Source organism: Oryzias melastigma, linkage group LG16 (genome assembly GCF_002922805.2).
Source record: "Oryzias melastigma strain HK-1 linkage group LG16, ASM292280v2, whole genome shotgun sequence".
NCBI classification, from domain to species: Eukaryota; Metazoa; Chordata; class Actinopteri; order Beloniformes; family Adrianichthyidae; genus Oryzias; species Oryzias melastigma.
Window position 1 is genome coordinate 19814910 of NC_050527.1, and position 16743 is coordinate 19831652.

General features: G+C 38.9%; 1 protein-coding gene across 2 annotated transcripts in view; it reads left to right on the forward strand.

Annotated features, from left to right (window-relative positions):
* Positions 1-16743, forward strand: part of oxr1a (oxidation resistance 1a) — a 219761-nt gene that overhangs the window by 18229 nt on the left and 184789 nt on the right. For both annotated transcript variants that reach the window (XM_024267094.2, XM_024267097.2), the window contains exon 2: positions 4739-4824. In XM_024267094.2, the coding sequence (XP_024122862.1) occupies positions 4808-4824 (17 nt within the window). In that variant the 5' untranslated portion in view covers positions 4739-4807. The remainder of the gene's footprint in view (positions 1-4738; positions 4825-16743) is intronic.

The window sequence follows — 16743 nt, forward strand, 5'->3', positions numbered from 1 at the left end:
TAAAAGGTTACTTATGTTTAAAAAGCCTCTGATATTTTTGTGTTTTTAACAAGACGAATCCAGCTGTGTTGTGACTTCTTGCAGGTTGTGTTTAAGGCCGACATTACAAAAGACTTTTCAGACAAAATTCTGTATTTCTATTTAGTCAGCAATAATGTGGTTTAATGCACAGACATGTATTTACAACTCAGCTAATAATGGCATTTTACTGGAGGATATAGAAGTGAATAAAGAAGTGTGTGTCATGTTTTGTGTGATTGTTTGGTTTATGTCAACTCTCCATGAGATGACACTTTCTGCTTCAAAATGAAGGAACAGGAACTCAGAACATGTCTTGGAGACACAGTGGACTACAGCTGTCAGAGTGCAGTTTCTTCAAGGATAGATGTCCTTCTTGTTTTCTAAAACAATCTACCCAAGTAGTTTCTTATGGTCACCTGATCCAGAGAATCAGCAGCAGGAAAACCTGCAGGACAGTGAAGTGGACTGTTGACTGGTTGTGTTTTTATGAGCTGATGCTTTTTTTGCAGTTTCTTAATGATTGATCACATTTTATTCAGGAGATCAGGAGTATGTGTGCCTGATATATCTCTAAAAACAGGACCTGGGTCCTTGAGTACGGGGTTTGGACATCCTTTCAAAGGGAACAGCGCCTCCCAAGGAAGTTGCTGCAGCACCTGTGACAGTTACATTCGATCTGATAGGGCGGGGCTACTAAGCTCAGCTCAGAAAGCCGCGCCCCCTCAGAGGAGATTTTGGAAACAGAGGTTTCAAATCAACATGAAAAATGCCTTTTTTGTAGAGATTTAGGTTGTGGGATATTGGTTAAAAGCTTCATAATCATAATTTAAACACTATTTGGAATGTTTTTTTAATAAAATAAATTATCATAAGGGGACTTTAAAACAAGACTTCAATCGTAGCTTTGAGATAAATAAATAATACAAAAAAGAAAACCACTAATCAGCTGTTAAATTACATGTCACTTATTAAAATAGTTGACATAATGGTGACTAATCGACTAATCCCGGAGGCCTTACTTGTTAAGTTGAAGCAGGTATTTAGTTTTCACTGAGAACATCCAGTTTTTATTCTCAACTTTACCAAGTTTATTATTCCCCTTTTTATTGACACATCATTCAACCAATCAATTCAAACTTTCTTTATAGAGAACTTTTATACATTAAGATGCAATAGAATATGGTAAAATGAAAAAAACATAAAGCTCTTTAACACACTCAATACATACAAACTTTTAAATTGTTTCAAACTCCTGATATCTTGACACATCCAAAGACCAGGAATGGAATGGTTTATCAAGAGGACTTGTCTGCATTTAAGAAGATTAGTGATCTACAAACAACAATAATCCAATAGCATATTTGATAGTTGTTTAAATTATATATGTTAGCTGCCAGCCTTATATTACACAAAATCCTTGCAATTCTGGGTAAAAAAGCTTTTAGTCTTTCTTGCTCTGCAGATGTTAGCAGGCTTTCTTGGAAGGTTTCCTGTTTATCAGGGAAGAGCCTGAGGACTTTTCCTGTTACAAACAGTAACACAGACAGACCTGAAGGGATGAGGAGCTGTCTTACAGAGGTGAAGGTTGGCTGATTTTTTTTAAGCAGAAACAGATTCTACCACACAGGAGAGGATGTGAGAAGCGAGGGATTTGTGGATGTTCTTTGTAATGACTTCAAAGATCTTTGATGATGTGATGAACCAAGAGTCACATTTGAGCTGAAATTAAAAGAAAATGACTTGATTCTCCAGTGATCTGTCTTCTCCTGGGACCCCGAATTCTCTGTCAGATTGAACAAACAATTTGCAGTGATGAGATGAAGTACTTTACGATAAATGTCTTTGGCTGCCAAGCGTTTATCATCCCCCTGAAGCAAGTGATGTGCCGCGTTCAGCTGTGTCCTTCTGAAGCCTTTGTTTCAATGACCAGCACTGATGAGTCCTCAGACGTCCTAATTCAAAGTTGTGTCAGAAAATGAGAGAATTATCATGTGATCTGTAAACAAGTAAATGTGGATTACTGCAGTCTTCATAGAGACATATATACACTAGGCCACATGTGTCAAAGTCGAGGCCCGGGGGCCGGATCCGGCCCTCCAGATCATTTTATTTTATTGTTATTAATGACCCGATGTTATCTTGTTCTCATTTCTAACTTGTATAATTTTGACAAACTTTTTTTTACGAAGAGTAAGATATTGAAAGTTATTTAAGGTTTAAGTTGATTTATTCTGGAATAATATTCGTGCCTTTTTATTATTTATAATTATGTTAAAAAGTTACAGTTTTAAAGTTGAACAAAATTGGCATTCTGCTATATTTTTGGACTATTATAGCATTTACTAAGATTTTTTAGGCTGTTTGGAGTTTAGCTATTTTTTCAGCCACATGCTAGCTGTTAGCTAGCTGCTAACCTAAGTTTTTTTTTTTTTTAAGGCAAATTTGGCATTTAGCTAATTTTAAGCTGGCTGTCAGCTTCAGTGTTTTCAGCTATCAGCACTAGCATCTTTAGTTTACAGCATTCACACTAGCATTATCTCAGGTAATGCTATATATCTAGTTCATAATTATGTTAAAAAGTTACATTTTTAAAGTTTTAAGAATGTAGTTTTAGATTGTTCAATAAATGTTTATCCTGTTCATCCCGTGACCTAAGGTGTGTTTTGGATTTTGGCCCTTGTGTGATTGAGTTTGACACCTCTCCATCTGTGATGTTAAAATAACTTAATTACTGACCAAATCTCAGTCAGAGCTAAAGCCTCACTTTATTGTTTAGAAAAAATACTTTAATTTTACTTTTCTAGCAATTAAGCCATTTATTATTAAAGTGTAGCTTTTAGATATTTACAGTTATTGAATTATAATAGACCATGTGACATTCGACACATTTAATTTATTTTTGTTTAACCAGAAGTACATATTAGTTCATTTCAAAATAAAACACACTGTGTCAAAGAAAAAAATTAAAGTCATACAACCTTTTCTATCATTATGAGTTTGATACACTTTCATTCTTTTTTTGTTTACTACTGAGTATAAAAAAGGCAACATTGATGTAGATTCAATTTAATCTGTGCATCTAAATGCAATTCTAAACCTTTAGAACTTTGCCTCTGAACATTATCTCAGCATGATTGTGCAGCAAAGGTTATGTTTGCTCTAGATTTCTTCTAATAATGAATAGCTCTGCATTGGATCAAACCTTTTACCATCATTTGCTGAGTTGGAAGGAACACAAGACTTCTTAATTTTAGTTTAATGTCAGCAGTGGTACAAAAACATGCTATTTTACTCATTTTAGATCCCCGCAGTTTAAAAATGTAAACAAATCTTAAATAATCTAATATGTATTCAAAATGTTAGAATTTTTCTGTAAAGCCAAATAAGGAGACAATAGAACACACACACATATATATATATATATATTTATGTGTGTATATATCTATCCCTTTCTCTCTCTCTCTCTCTCTCTATATATATATATACATATAGATATATGTATATATATATATACACACACATATATATATATAAATCTCTGATCATCTGCGTCCTCCACGACGAGGTCGAGAAACGCAACAGGACCTGAAGCTCCCGCCGTGAAATCAGGGAGCTTTGAAGAACAGTCGAGCAGCGACTGATGCTTTAACAAAGTCGGTATACACAAATTTAACGCAAATTGTAGTCCGTGTGTATGGACAATCGGGGAATGGGGGGGGTGGTCCGCGGTCCACGTATGTGCTGAACCGTGTCTACTGATTATCCGTGATCCGTTACACCTCTAATATGAAGACATATATTTTATTTGCGATTAATCTTTTCCAGTTTGCGATTTATTAAAGTTTTCTCATTGATTCCTGGCCCTAAATATATGTTTATGTTTTAAACCTCAATAGCCTTCTTTTGGTTGTAGTTGTACTTTGATCAGGGATTATTAAATAATAACTTTCTTAGCTGTTTAATTGCTTCATTTGCTGAATAGTTCAAACCAGTTGTTTCAATGTCAGCTTTTGTTTATTGTGAACTGACTTTTGTAAATGTTTTCCTTTGATCATTTGGGGTTTTGGTTTTTCACACGTCTGTGTGTCTAGCAGCGATCGTAGGAGGATATCAGATGAGGTGATTTTTTTAATCTCCTTGCTCTCCACCCACTGGCCCTCCACCCATCTCATTATAGACAGGAGGGTGGGAGAGGCCTGTGTGCACCTCTGCATCAATTATTGAGCCCTATCTTCTTTTACCTTCAGCTCCTCCTCCACAGTGTCTGATAACCTTTACATGAAAGAGCAGAGGTCAACTCTCAGCCGTCATGTGTCCGTACAGCAGAGATGACAGGGAGATTTCCTCATTTCAAGAATGCAAAACTTGAATCGCTGTGCTGCAAGTTAGAAATCCTGTTTTTCTCATTGTTCCTGTTGAGCTTCAAATTAATTAACTCCTTTCTGCTTCAAATGTTTGCAGAGGTGAAGTCAAACAGTAGTTATGTCATTTGACTCTGTGTTGTGTTAGCGGTGGTGCCGCTGCGCTGCTCTCGTTGCCTCCCGCCACGCCGAGTCAATTTGAATCACTCAGTTGGAGGCTAGCTGATGAAGGCAGCAGAGGTCAGTGCGGTCCAAGCGTTCAGACGCGGCGACAGGACCGCTGTGATGCTGAGAATCGTCGGGTTTTCTCCTCCCGTCCCCTGACCTCTTCTTTTTGCTCTGTGTGTTTCCTGCAGGTCTGAAAAGGCAACATCAAACCTCGACCTCCCAAAGCCTCTTAGCAAAAGAGAGAAGACGCTGCCAAGATGTTCAGCACCAAAAGGTCAGCACTGTGCCACTTTTGATCTATTCTTATCCTCATAAAAGAAAAAGCAGCAGAGAACTGCAGGCTTTTTAGAATGCTCTCTGCTGTGATTCTCATGGTGTTCCATGTTATGTTCACTGCTTAGATTTACCTTGCAGGGCTAAAACATTAAGGATTAATAAAACAGAAGTTATGTCATGAGGGCTTTTTAAAGGTTTGATTTCTATTTTAAAATTCAAAGTCCAGTTTTTGATGAGAATCTGGTCTCTGATCTACCAGTTGTTTGAGTTCGTGAGCGTGTGCAGTAAATGGGTTAGTGAGCTGCAGTATCTCCTAGACTTTAAAGGGGCCATGCCAAGAAAAAAACCTTTTTGAGCTTTTAAATGTATTATACGGATCCTTCCTCTCTATAAAGAACCTCAAAGCGGTATTTTGATTTGTTCACGCATTTCTGAGAAATCCTCTACAAACCTGCTCTCTCAGCACCAGCCCCTCCCATACCCACCAAAACAAGCAGGTGCTCACATGCTGACATCACAAGTTGAGATCCACCCCCTCCAGGAAGAGTCTGCTCCGCCCAGTCGTGCAGACTACAGTGTTGTGAGCCAGTTTAGTGATGGACAAGAAACAATCATTCAATTTAGTGTTTGGACTTCCTGCAGCGGAATCCACCAAAGAACATTCTGGTGGGAAATCTTCACGACATGTTGGGATGGATCCTGAATGTATCTGAGAATGGACAATGGAAAGATGGCAGGAGAAATGGAGCCGTCTATTTTCTGGTGTAGAAAGGGAGCAGACTAATTCCTGGTAGAAAAAGAGAACAGATTATTTCCTGTCCTGTTAGAGAAAGGAAGGTAGCGACATATTTCCTGATGGAGAAATGGATCTGACTATTTACTGGTAGAAAAAGGGAGCTGACTTTTTCCTGGTGTAGAAATGGAGCAGACTTTTTCCTGGTGTTGAAAGGGGCCAGACTATTTCCTGGTAGAGAAAGAAAGTCGTCTATTTCCTGTAGGAGAAATGGAGCAGACTATTTCCTAGTGGAGAGAGGGAGCAGACTATTTCCTGTAGGAGAAAGAGAGCAGACTATTTAGTGGTGGAGAAAGGGAGCAGACTATTTCGTGGTGGAAACAGCGAGTGACGAATCAGAAGAACTGGTTTGAACATGGATTATTTATCAAAGACGGAAAGGTGCGTGTCTCCAGGAAAATGATCCGCATTAAAGCAAAGGGGATTTTTGATACGGAGATTAATGATGCGTCAAAGAGAACAGAAACCTTCACAGCCAGTGCTAATCAGAACAATGTTCTCATCCATCCATCCATCCATCCATCCATTTTCTTGACCGCTCCGTCCCTTTCGGGGTCGCGGGGGTGCCGGAGCCTAACCCGGCTACTGATGGGTGAAGGCGGGGTACACCCTGGACAGGTCTCCAGTCAGTCTCAGGGCCTCAATCACACACCCATTCACTCTCACAGACACACCTAGGGGCAATTTAGAGTCACCAATGAACCTATGAAGCATGTTTTTGGACGGTGGGAGGAAGCCGGAGTCCCCGGTGAAAACCCACGCATGCACGGGGAGAACATGCAAACTCCACACAGAAGGGTCCCAGCTGGGATTCGAACCGGGGCCTTCTCGCTGTGAGGCGAGAGCGCTAACCACTGCGCCACCGTGCAGCCCAACAATGTTCTCATCATTTCATTAAATCCTGAAATGTTCATGTGGTGTTGTCTGCATTTTTTCGACTGAATTTTACCGTAAATGAACCCGTTAGCCTTCACCATTCTGTCTGTGCCAAATTTTAGGGAAAAATGACGTTACACACTGTATCTACATCAATATTTTAAATAAAGTTGGATATTTCTTTTGTGGGTGGGTGACACGCTGACGAGGACGGCTGTAGGTTGACGTCATGAAACCCTCAGGGCGCGATAAGCAGAACCTCAGAGATCGAGTCGTTTTACTTCAGATTAAAAATAACTCATATTTCATAACTAATTAGTTCTTTAGTGTTCCAAAGGTAATATTCGATCATAAATATGGATATAGTTTACTCTGAAAGACTTAATAAAATCACGGTATGGCCCTTTAAACTGCAGCTGCACTGGTTGGTCTGTGTGGAAATGCAAAACTCTGGTTTCAGCTCCTGCACTTTAGCTCAAAGCTGTTTCATCTCTGATTCTGGGATTTCAGGATACCAGTCCTTTATTTGTGTTTTGCTGGATAATGTTGTGAAATAATAGACCAGGTCTGGTCCTGCATGAACTGTGATTGAAGTCCATTAGCTGGCAGTGCTGCATGCAGCAGCAGCAGCTTCATTTCTCAATCAAATTACATTACCAGGCTGCATTTAATAGAACTCACTCGAGTTACTTCTACTGTTGGGATTTCAGATTTCACTTCTCAGCGTGAAGTCCAGATTTGCATTGATTAGGATGAGTCGCCTGTGGACAGACATTAGGTGACCGTCCACTCTCCCGTGAGCCATCACCTCCTCTGTGCAGTCAGCACTCCAACTTTTCTGGTTGTGTTTACAGTTTAAAGTTTGTTTTTGGGAGGGAGCGTGATAATACGGTGGTGACTGAGGGCTTTGACAATGCTGATGCATCCGCCTGCCTCTTTGTGTGTTTTTTCCCCCCAGTGTGTGTGAGAAGATGATTAAACCATGCCAGCCCTCCGTCTCCTGTGAGCTGTGTCAGCACACTCCCTGACATGGAGACGCTCCAACTGGCTGTAATAAGCTGCCATCTTTAAATTCAAGCGCTCCAAAAGCTCCCCCGGTTTCTGCTGAATATGAAACAAAGCATTTTCTTCTTCTACTAAACTGCTGATCAGGACCTGAAGTGTTTGAAAAATATCTCTCGGAATATTTCTATTCAGCGTCTAAGCTGTGGGTTTTTAAAAACGGCTTTTCTCTTCTTTTTCTCCTTTCTTTCCTTGAGGCCGTCTTCAACTGTGATTACAAAACTTTCATTAAGAGTTTCATTAAAATCTAATCAAACTTTGCAGGTTCCTTTGGATTGGGATGGATCAGGGTGTGGACCGGCACCACGTATCTCGAGTTAGCTCTTGGTTCTGCTAGCCTGGCCTCACTGGCTGTTATGGATGAGCTGAGCGTCGCCGTCTGATGGTCTGTGTCTCCTTCCGCTCATTGAAATGCAGCTCGTGCATTTTTAATCACTCTCTCGTTGTGGTTGAATTTATGGAGTGACACGCTGCAGGTTAGATGTTTGTGAAGTTCATTAGTGCAGCTCCTTAAAAAAGGAAATCAGTAACTTCTTTCCAATGTTGCTGTGATTTGTTGTTTCCTGATAGACGAGTGAGGTGGTCGATGATTTGAAGGCAAGCTCCGCCCCCACCTCCTCTACACAGCTGTGATGAGCTCAATAATGTCTGATTTTTAATCCCAGTAAAAAAGGCTGTTTTTCTGTTTAGCAGATAAGGAATAAAAACAATCTGCTATAATTTTAATGGATATTTTTTTTTATTCAGATTAATTTTTAGTCAATAATCTTTTATTCCAACTAAATGTTTGTCACTACTTAGTTCATTATATTATATTTCCTGCTCTTTAAAAATGTGTTGCATCATTTTAAATGTATTCAAAAATCTATTTGGATTTTAAAAATAAAATTAAAAAATGACAGTTTTGTGAAAAAAATTAGACATCTTTATTTCTAAGATAAAATCCTACTTGTTTATATTTTCATATAATGTAAATATAAAATGTATTTATTATTCTTGAAGAATCTAATTTTGAAAGGTTTTCTTTACATAATTAGAGTAAAATCTTGTTTTTATGATAATTTTTATTTTCGAACAAGAACAACAAAACAAAGAAAAAAAACAGTAAAAAAACAAACAAAAAATATAAGAAACAATGCAATTTATCCCACAATCAATCATGAATGCAACAAAATATGTTCGGATTTCGACAAAAGGGCTTTGGATGAAGCTAAAGCTTATCAAGTCCAACCCCTTTTGTTCTTTTTCAGTCAAAATTAAATATCCAATTATCTCATTAACTATACTGAGCTACATGAACAAAAAACAGAATAAATTTAATTCATGAAAAGAACAGATAAAACAATTATGTTCATTCATATGTACATTAATTCACATATAACAATTAACATATTTGATCAATTTCTTCATAATTATATTACCTTTAATGAATATTTTTAATTTATGTAAAGTTTGACAATATCTAACATTAAAAATAACTTTAAAAAGTTCAAAGTTAAATTAAGTTAAAAAAATAACTGAATCAAATGTATCTGTTGATTCATCCAGTTTATAAAATTATTGTCTTTTGGGGTGAGTTCCTTCTTTTTAATTGGCAAAAACCCACCTTTTCTTAGTTACAGTAAAAAAAATGGTGACGACATAAAATTAGTTTTAAATAGAAAAAAAAGATAACAGAAATGTAATACAATGTTGTCAAACTCTGAATAGAATTGATTTCAATTTCTATCTGTAAATATTTAAAATAAAACGAACAGATTCAGCATGCTGACATTGACGTCCGGCCTTAAAGTCCAACTCCAATCATCACTTGATGTTTTGTGAAATCGTTCCCAGTGGTCTTTTAATTATGGCTGCTGTTTTTAACCAAAATACAAAAATAAAAAAAAAAGAAAAACTGTAGTTTTCTGGGACATAGTTTCTGCAGACCGGCAGGAGTTCATCAGAAATTTACCTCTGAGTTGTGGGCGGGACATCTTTGATCCCTGATGTATTTAAGAAGACGTGATGCTGTCAAGGCATTTGTTGTCTCTTGTTGTTTGTCGTTGTGCGCCTCGTGTGCTGTTAGACGGCGTGCACGCTGAAACAAGAACAGTTTCATTTCCAAACGAACATGGAAGATTTAGCATGGCAGCAATCTGTGGCTGTGTTTATCTCTGGACTGACCGTGACTCTTGACGGCATTAATATTGAGAGGTTCTCTGGAGGATCGGGTCATGTTTCAGCTCTGAACACGTGCACGGAGTTGTTGATCATTCCTTGTTCTCTGGGAAACTGTCTCTCCCTTCAGTCTTCTTCCATCCTGCCGCGCTGACTCCTCCGTAAAGAACACGTTTCCAGTGATTTCAGGCTGGAGCTGATGGGTGTGCTGCAGCAGGGTCAGAAACACGCGGTGGTGACGGACGGCTCACAGGCTGGATGGTGAAACGCCTGGTGTTTGCATCAGAGGATGACTCATGACAAACAGTGAAGAAAGCAAACACCTTTGTTTTTACCAGCAGCTCCGGCGGTTCTAATGAGCGGTTTGCCCTTGAACATGTGTTGCAATGACGCGGAGCTCCGCTGACATTTAAACACTGATCAGTGTCACATTGTGTTGGTGGCGCTTAAGCACGTTGGCTAAAAGAGCGGCGCCATCAAACCTGCAGATCCGCCTGTAGCTTTAAGCTATTGACGAGCAGGGACACTGCCATGATTACTTATGCATGCAGGTGGAACAGAACAATGTCTGGGGAGCAGAGAGCATGCTGGGAAGCATTAACCCCCCACAAAGGCCTGCTGATCCAATCATGATGAACAGGCTGCCCTCCCCCCCCTCCTTCCACCTGATGCCACATGCCGACTCTCCTTGGAGTGACCTGGGAGAGCGACGCAGCGGCGCCTGCACACATGCCGCTCATTCAGAGACATACTTTGTGTTCCTCTCTTGTAGAATCTGTAATTTAATTTACTACAGTCTGGCCTTGACATGATGGACTCTCTTTGAATACTAAGCAAGTTTTTGCATTGAGTTATTCTGAGACCGGGCCTCGGAAAATGGAAGAGTGGGAGTGGCTGGCAGGTGTCCGTTACAATCTAATTGCTGCATGTTTGAAAGCTCTTAGTCAGCGTTTTAGCTGGCTTTGCAAAGCTGCACGCTGCAGCGAGACGGGAGAAAATACAAGATCCCTTCATTCTCCATAGAAAAGAAGGTTAACCAATTATAATTTTGTCCAGATAAGTGAACGTTTTAATTTAGCACTTTGAGTCTAAAATGGCTGTTCTGTTACTGCTCTGCAGTTTGTCGGTTATGGAAGCATTTGTGACTCATAATTCAAAATAAAAGTCAATACTGGAAATGCTTTTTCATTTTCAAAATGTACTTGCATTACTTGTCTCTTAAATGAAATGAAAAAGCAATTCTCCGAAGGTCATTTTCTTTTTCTTCTTCAACACAGCTCATTCTGTAACTTCATTAAAATTATAAAGAAAATGGCTTTTGACATTTCATTTTCAAAAAGTTCTATGGTACATTTGAACCAAACTTCAATTAGAAATATCAAATTTGAAAATAAAAACGGATTAACAGAAATGGTTTTTCATTTTTACAATGAAACTGCAATACTTGTCTCTTAAATAAAATGAAAAAGCCATTCTCTGAATGACTTTTTCATTTTAATTCATCAATACCGCTCTTTCTGTAACATAATTAAAGTGATAAAGCCAATGAAGACTACTTTTTCATTTTCACATCCCGCCCAGTAAAAAGTGTCTCATAAATCAGTTTGAATTTACAGTTTCAAGGAGCGCACGACATTAACGTCAGTCTTAAAGGTTTATGCATTTTAATTTTTAAATTTGATGCTTCTAATTGAATTTTGGTACATATTTACAAAATAGCTTTTTGAAAAATAAATATCAAATGCCATTTTCTTTATAATTTTAATTAAGTTACAGAATGAGCGGTGTTGAAGAAGAAAAAGAAAAATGCATTCTGAGAATTGTTTTTTATTTCATTTCAGACACAAATAATGCATTACACTGTGAAAATGAAAAAGCATTTCCAGTATTAACTTTTATTTTGAATTATGAGTCACAATCGCTTCCATAGTCGGTATCCAACACAGAGAGTTTAGTGTTTGGGGTAAAAGCATTGAACATTTTCTTTCATCAGAATATTGATTTTATTTTCTAATTGATCAAAAAGACATTTATTTTCCCAGACTTGGTTTTTAACTGGTAACCAAACAGGACAGTTGGAGGCTGACTCCGCCCACAGCCGGGGGGNGGGGGGGGGGGGGGGACAGGACTGTTAACATTACTGGAGCTGCAGATCATGCCATTGGTCTTACATGGTAATCAATCATGAAATTCAACTGTAATACCTCGTTTAATCTGTAGGAGGCAGCACACAGATGGTTTTTGCCTATATTTTCAGGAATTAAACAAGTTTACTTTAATTTGTCAAAAAGTTAGTGATGACCAACAGACAGCACTTTTAAAGCCTCATTTACAGAACATCCCTAAAAGTTGATTTAGGGTTTGGTTACCCTTTAACAGTGATGCGTGCCAGCCGAGCAGGAAGTTATGATTGTGATGATAAAAGTTGTTTTTGAGAAACTCTTATGAGGATGTAGCGTGAGCTCAGAAGCTCATAGAAACCGTATGCGTCTCTTTGACCGGCCTGCTCATGACGCTGATAAAGAAAGCTGGTGTGGAAATGCATAAGCCAGAACAACAGGAGTGTAATCAGTCTCTTGGCTGCAGAGGGCTGTGCCGGTCGGTGCCAGCAGTGCTTAGTTTAACTCTGCAGACGACAGCAGCAGCGTCGTGATCCTTATTCTCCAGTGAGGCAGGTCCTGGACAGTAATGAAGCCTGAGGACTGCTAAACTCTGCGGGAGAGTGATGAAGAGGGGCCTTTCTGCTGACACAGGAAGAGGGATAAAATGTCAAGGTACACATTAAATCTATACCTTCTTTTTATTGCACCTCGAGGAATGTGGACGAGGAGCGCTCGTGCCTGTGACACTGGAACCACGCCACGGCACACAGAGCTCCCTCAACACTGCAGGAATTAGTTCAGTATGAATGTTTCATAATTGTTGTCAGTCGTTGGTGGACTTAAGCTAAGTCACAATAAATGAATAAATTACATTCAGTGTTGTATACAATACTTGATTACATACATATTTATACTTTGTTTTTGTTTTTATATTAGAAGCACTTCCAAACAAATGTACCTGTATGGTGTTTACATATATGGTGGAAAAAATGAGGACTGGGTATCAATAATAATTTCCAGAAATGATTCAATTCAGATTTTTTTCTATTCTTTCAATTCTTCTGTTCAATTCAATTTTGAGTTTACACATTTATACACATTTGTTTAGAAATACATTAAACATCTACTATATGATTTCAATATATTTATATTAATGTACTGTAAATGTATCAGTGAAATAATGAGATTGTTAATATCATCCAGTGTTACATGGATTCTCTAAAGGAGAAGTTCTAACTAAAATGTTCAGATCATTAACATTGTAAACATTGTTCTGCTTCTCCTGGAGGACGTTTCAGTTTGGACACTAGGTGGCGATCGTGCTATAGCATTACACCTTATTCCAGAAGAAGAAGAAAGTATGAGGAAAAAAAATGATGTTTTAGACCACAAATAGTTACTTTAAAAAATAATTTTTTAAAAGAGTTTCAAAAATTCATGCCTGAGAGTTTATAAAGCAATACATGTTTAGGTTGACCAGTGTTAGCATTAGCCCTTTAAATCCTATTAACGTTAGCATCAGTCTAGTGGACTTAAGCTTTATGTGCTAAATCGATTTATATTTTTATGAATCAATTATTGATCTATTAAGCTTAACCTGATTCAAACTGATGAATTGATTTTATTAACCCAGCCCTAGATAAAATGTTAGGTTCTCATTTCTATCTCCTGATAAATCACTATTTAGTTTCCTTTCTCACAGATTTCCAGTCTTTTATGTCTAAAAAAAGTTTGGAAGGGCTCAAACAGATTTAAGACACCTTTAATGACTGAAGTTTTTCAAAGGAAACTTAGATTTTTCTGTTAAATGTAAAAATGTTCAATTCAAATCAAGGACAATATTAAGACATTTTGGACACAGGGTGTATTCAGACTGGACACAGTTGGTTTGCTTGAAGTGAACCAGAGATTGTTTCCCCTCATAATCTGGAACAAAGTTTCAGTCTGAATACACACAAGTGAACCCTGATCCAGGACCAGGAACCGGTCTCGGACTCATCTTTTGAGGTGATCTCCATTCAGTTCCGATCGGACTGAGCTCTGGTTCTCTCTGAGTGTCCTCGGTCTGAATAGAGTCCAGGCTCGGACCGGAACAACCGGATCAAAACGGCTATCGTAGCCGTCTACACAAAGACACACATAGCTTCTCCATGTTTTCCTGATAATCTATATGTCCTAAACACTAATCAGTGCACTAAGAAGGTGCACTTCTTAGCCATCGTCTCCTCAGTAACCGTCTTGCAGCATTTCTCTGCTGTACCGAAGCAGCTAAAAGTGTTGGACCTGATGTTGATACAGACGCTCAGAACTGGTCAGCAAAATATCAAGTCCGAGTAAGTGAACAATACTGACAAGGACTGCAAAGCGCAGGACTTCCATGATTCTTTTTCTCATTGCTTTGCCCCGCCCCCTTTATTCCTGGCCAATGATCTACATGGTTTCATTTACAAGCTTTGGTTCAAAGCAGAAATGTCCGATTGACAGCAGTCTCAATGTAGACCAAACACTAGGTTCAGGACTGGATCCGGACCAAATTAATCGGACTCAGTCCGGACCGACGGACTTTCCCAGTCTGAATACAGCCTTAGAGCATAGAGTCACAGTCAGTGAGATCATGGAAACACAGTCTCTGTGATCTGTATCAGTCTAATCTAAAATGAAGATTTATCTCCACAAAGATCCTGCAGAAGGAAGAAAAATGAGAACTGCTGATATGTTAGGCAGTTCTGCAGCATAAAATAAGACTTTGAAACTCAGTAGCATGGTATGATGTGAAGTTCAGGTTAATGTAGCGGTGATGTAACCTTCACATGAACAAAGCCCGGAATAAAGAGCCTGAAGGCAGCTTTGTTTGTAAGGCTCCTTTCGTACACACGAGTTTTTCTAAGTGCTTCACAGAGATGCAAAAGCCTTGGTAACATGCAGGAAAACCTAACAAGGCGTACAAACAATAAATACTTATAAAGGTAAACTTAACAAAGCTGGAATAGTACAGAATTCTGAGAAGGGACTTTAGAAAATAATTAAGCTTTACGCTTGGACAGAAACACAGATGTTATATTTTATTATTTAAAACACAATCTTTTGATCCTTCTACTAAACTAATTTGAAGAATTCATGTGAATTCAGTTGAATTGAATCTTTGATTGTCTTTTTTTTCTTGGTTCCAACATTACTCTATCAGTTATGTTTCCAAAATACAGAAGGTTCTATAGTTTGTTCCAGAGTCCCAGAACCAACCCTAAACCATCGACTGTATAGGGGAACTGGACTGAGTGACCTATCCCCCTAGCATTCCAAACAGGAAGTACCCGCTGGTTCCAAGAAGCCAAAGTCCCATAGGAAGTTGTTAACTGACCAATCAAAGGCCTCAATAAAAGTAGTTGGTCTAGTTCAAAGGTCGAATGTTCAAAGTGATTGACAGATTCTCTTTAGCCTGCTTTCAGTGGAAGGGGTGTGGCTTTCTAACAAGCTCCCTCCTGATTGGAGAGAGTGGTTGCTATAGAAATAAAGACTCAGACTAACTTGTACCAATCACCTCTGACTGATGACGTCTGGTTCCAACAAGGTGGAAAAATGGCGTCTGAATTAACTTCATTTCATTTTAGCCATAAGTAAGACATTTCCTATGAGGAAATACCCAGCCCTAGAAGTTCATCAATAACGTGAGAAATGAACGGGTGTGATGGGAGCATCCCCCAAAGGTTGCTGGTACCCATAGATCCCAGCATTTCTCCAGAGTTAAGAGCGAATGGTATTGAGGTGATTGTTTACTTGGCTCTGGCGAGCGGTTTCTCCCTCGGAGGCGCACGCTGCAGTTTGTTTCAGCCTCCTCCACCTCACTTTTCCACCCCTGCACTTGTCAGTCATCTGGATGGGCTGTCAGCTTTCAGCCTTTAGCTGGAGGGAATAAAACTGCAAGACAAAAAGAAAACATGGGAAATCCTGAACAAGTGCACGTGACGTGTGATATAAAACAAAGGGAACATGCTGGAGCGAGTCATGGAGGAAGCAGCCGAGCCCCTCAGGGGCTTCAATCAGCTGCATTACCTGAGGTATCAAATCAATGTACAGAGGTTGAGTATCACTGAGTGAGTCGGTGAAAGTGAGCCTATACGCCACGGGGATCTGCTAATGAAATTTTGATGCAGCTTTATTTAGTGCTATATTCTACAGGATTACGTTCCCGGCTCCCTTTTCACCTCAAAAGCCGTCTTTCAGCGCCGTGGGGGTCGCTAACCCGTCCCCGTTAGAGGACCGCTCCTCCCTGCTCTCAGTCTTTACATCGTTTGTTGCTGTTTTTGTGTGTCAGTCTTAAGTGTTTGATGTGATCACGTCCAATCTCACTTGGTTTTCGTGCGTTTTCCACTTGGCTCTGGTAACCCACGGGTGAGAGCGGCTGTGCGCTCGTGGGCGGATCCTTCATTAGATTACGGCTTTCATTGCTCGTGGCCAGACACCAGGGAGGGAGGCTGGTGGAAAACTGGGGCGGGGGGGTGAACTTATTTATAGCCTTATTTATAACCATCACTCACAATGAAAACTCCACAACAATAAAACATTTTTGGTTCATTTATGTATTTTTTATTACAAACTGATAAAATAAAAAAAATCATAAAAATAAATATAGCAGCGAATGACAGTATACAAAGTTTAAAAATGGCTTACATGAAGTTTTACAGAATTTTTCAAATCAGTCCAAACTTATTACTTAAAAGTATTTATACAGAATTACAAGAAAGAAACAAATACTGAAAAATATTTATAGACAAAAGAATTAAAAAAAGAAAATGCATTTTGTTTCGTCTTTATATGTATTTTATTATGAACTAGATATATAGCATTACCTGCGATAATGACAGTGTGAATGCTGTAAACCAGGGGTCTCAAGCTCAAATCAGCCGGGGGCCGCTGGAGACAGAAT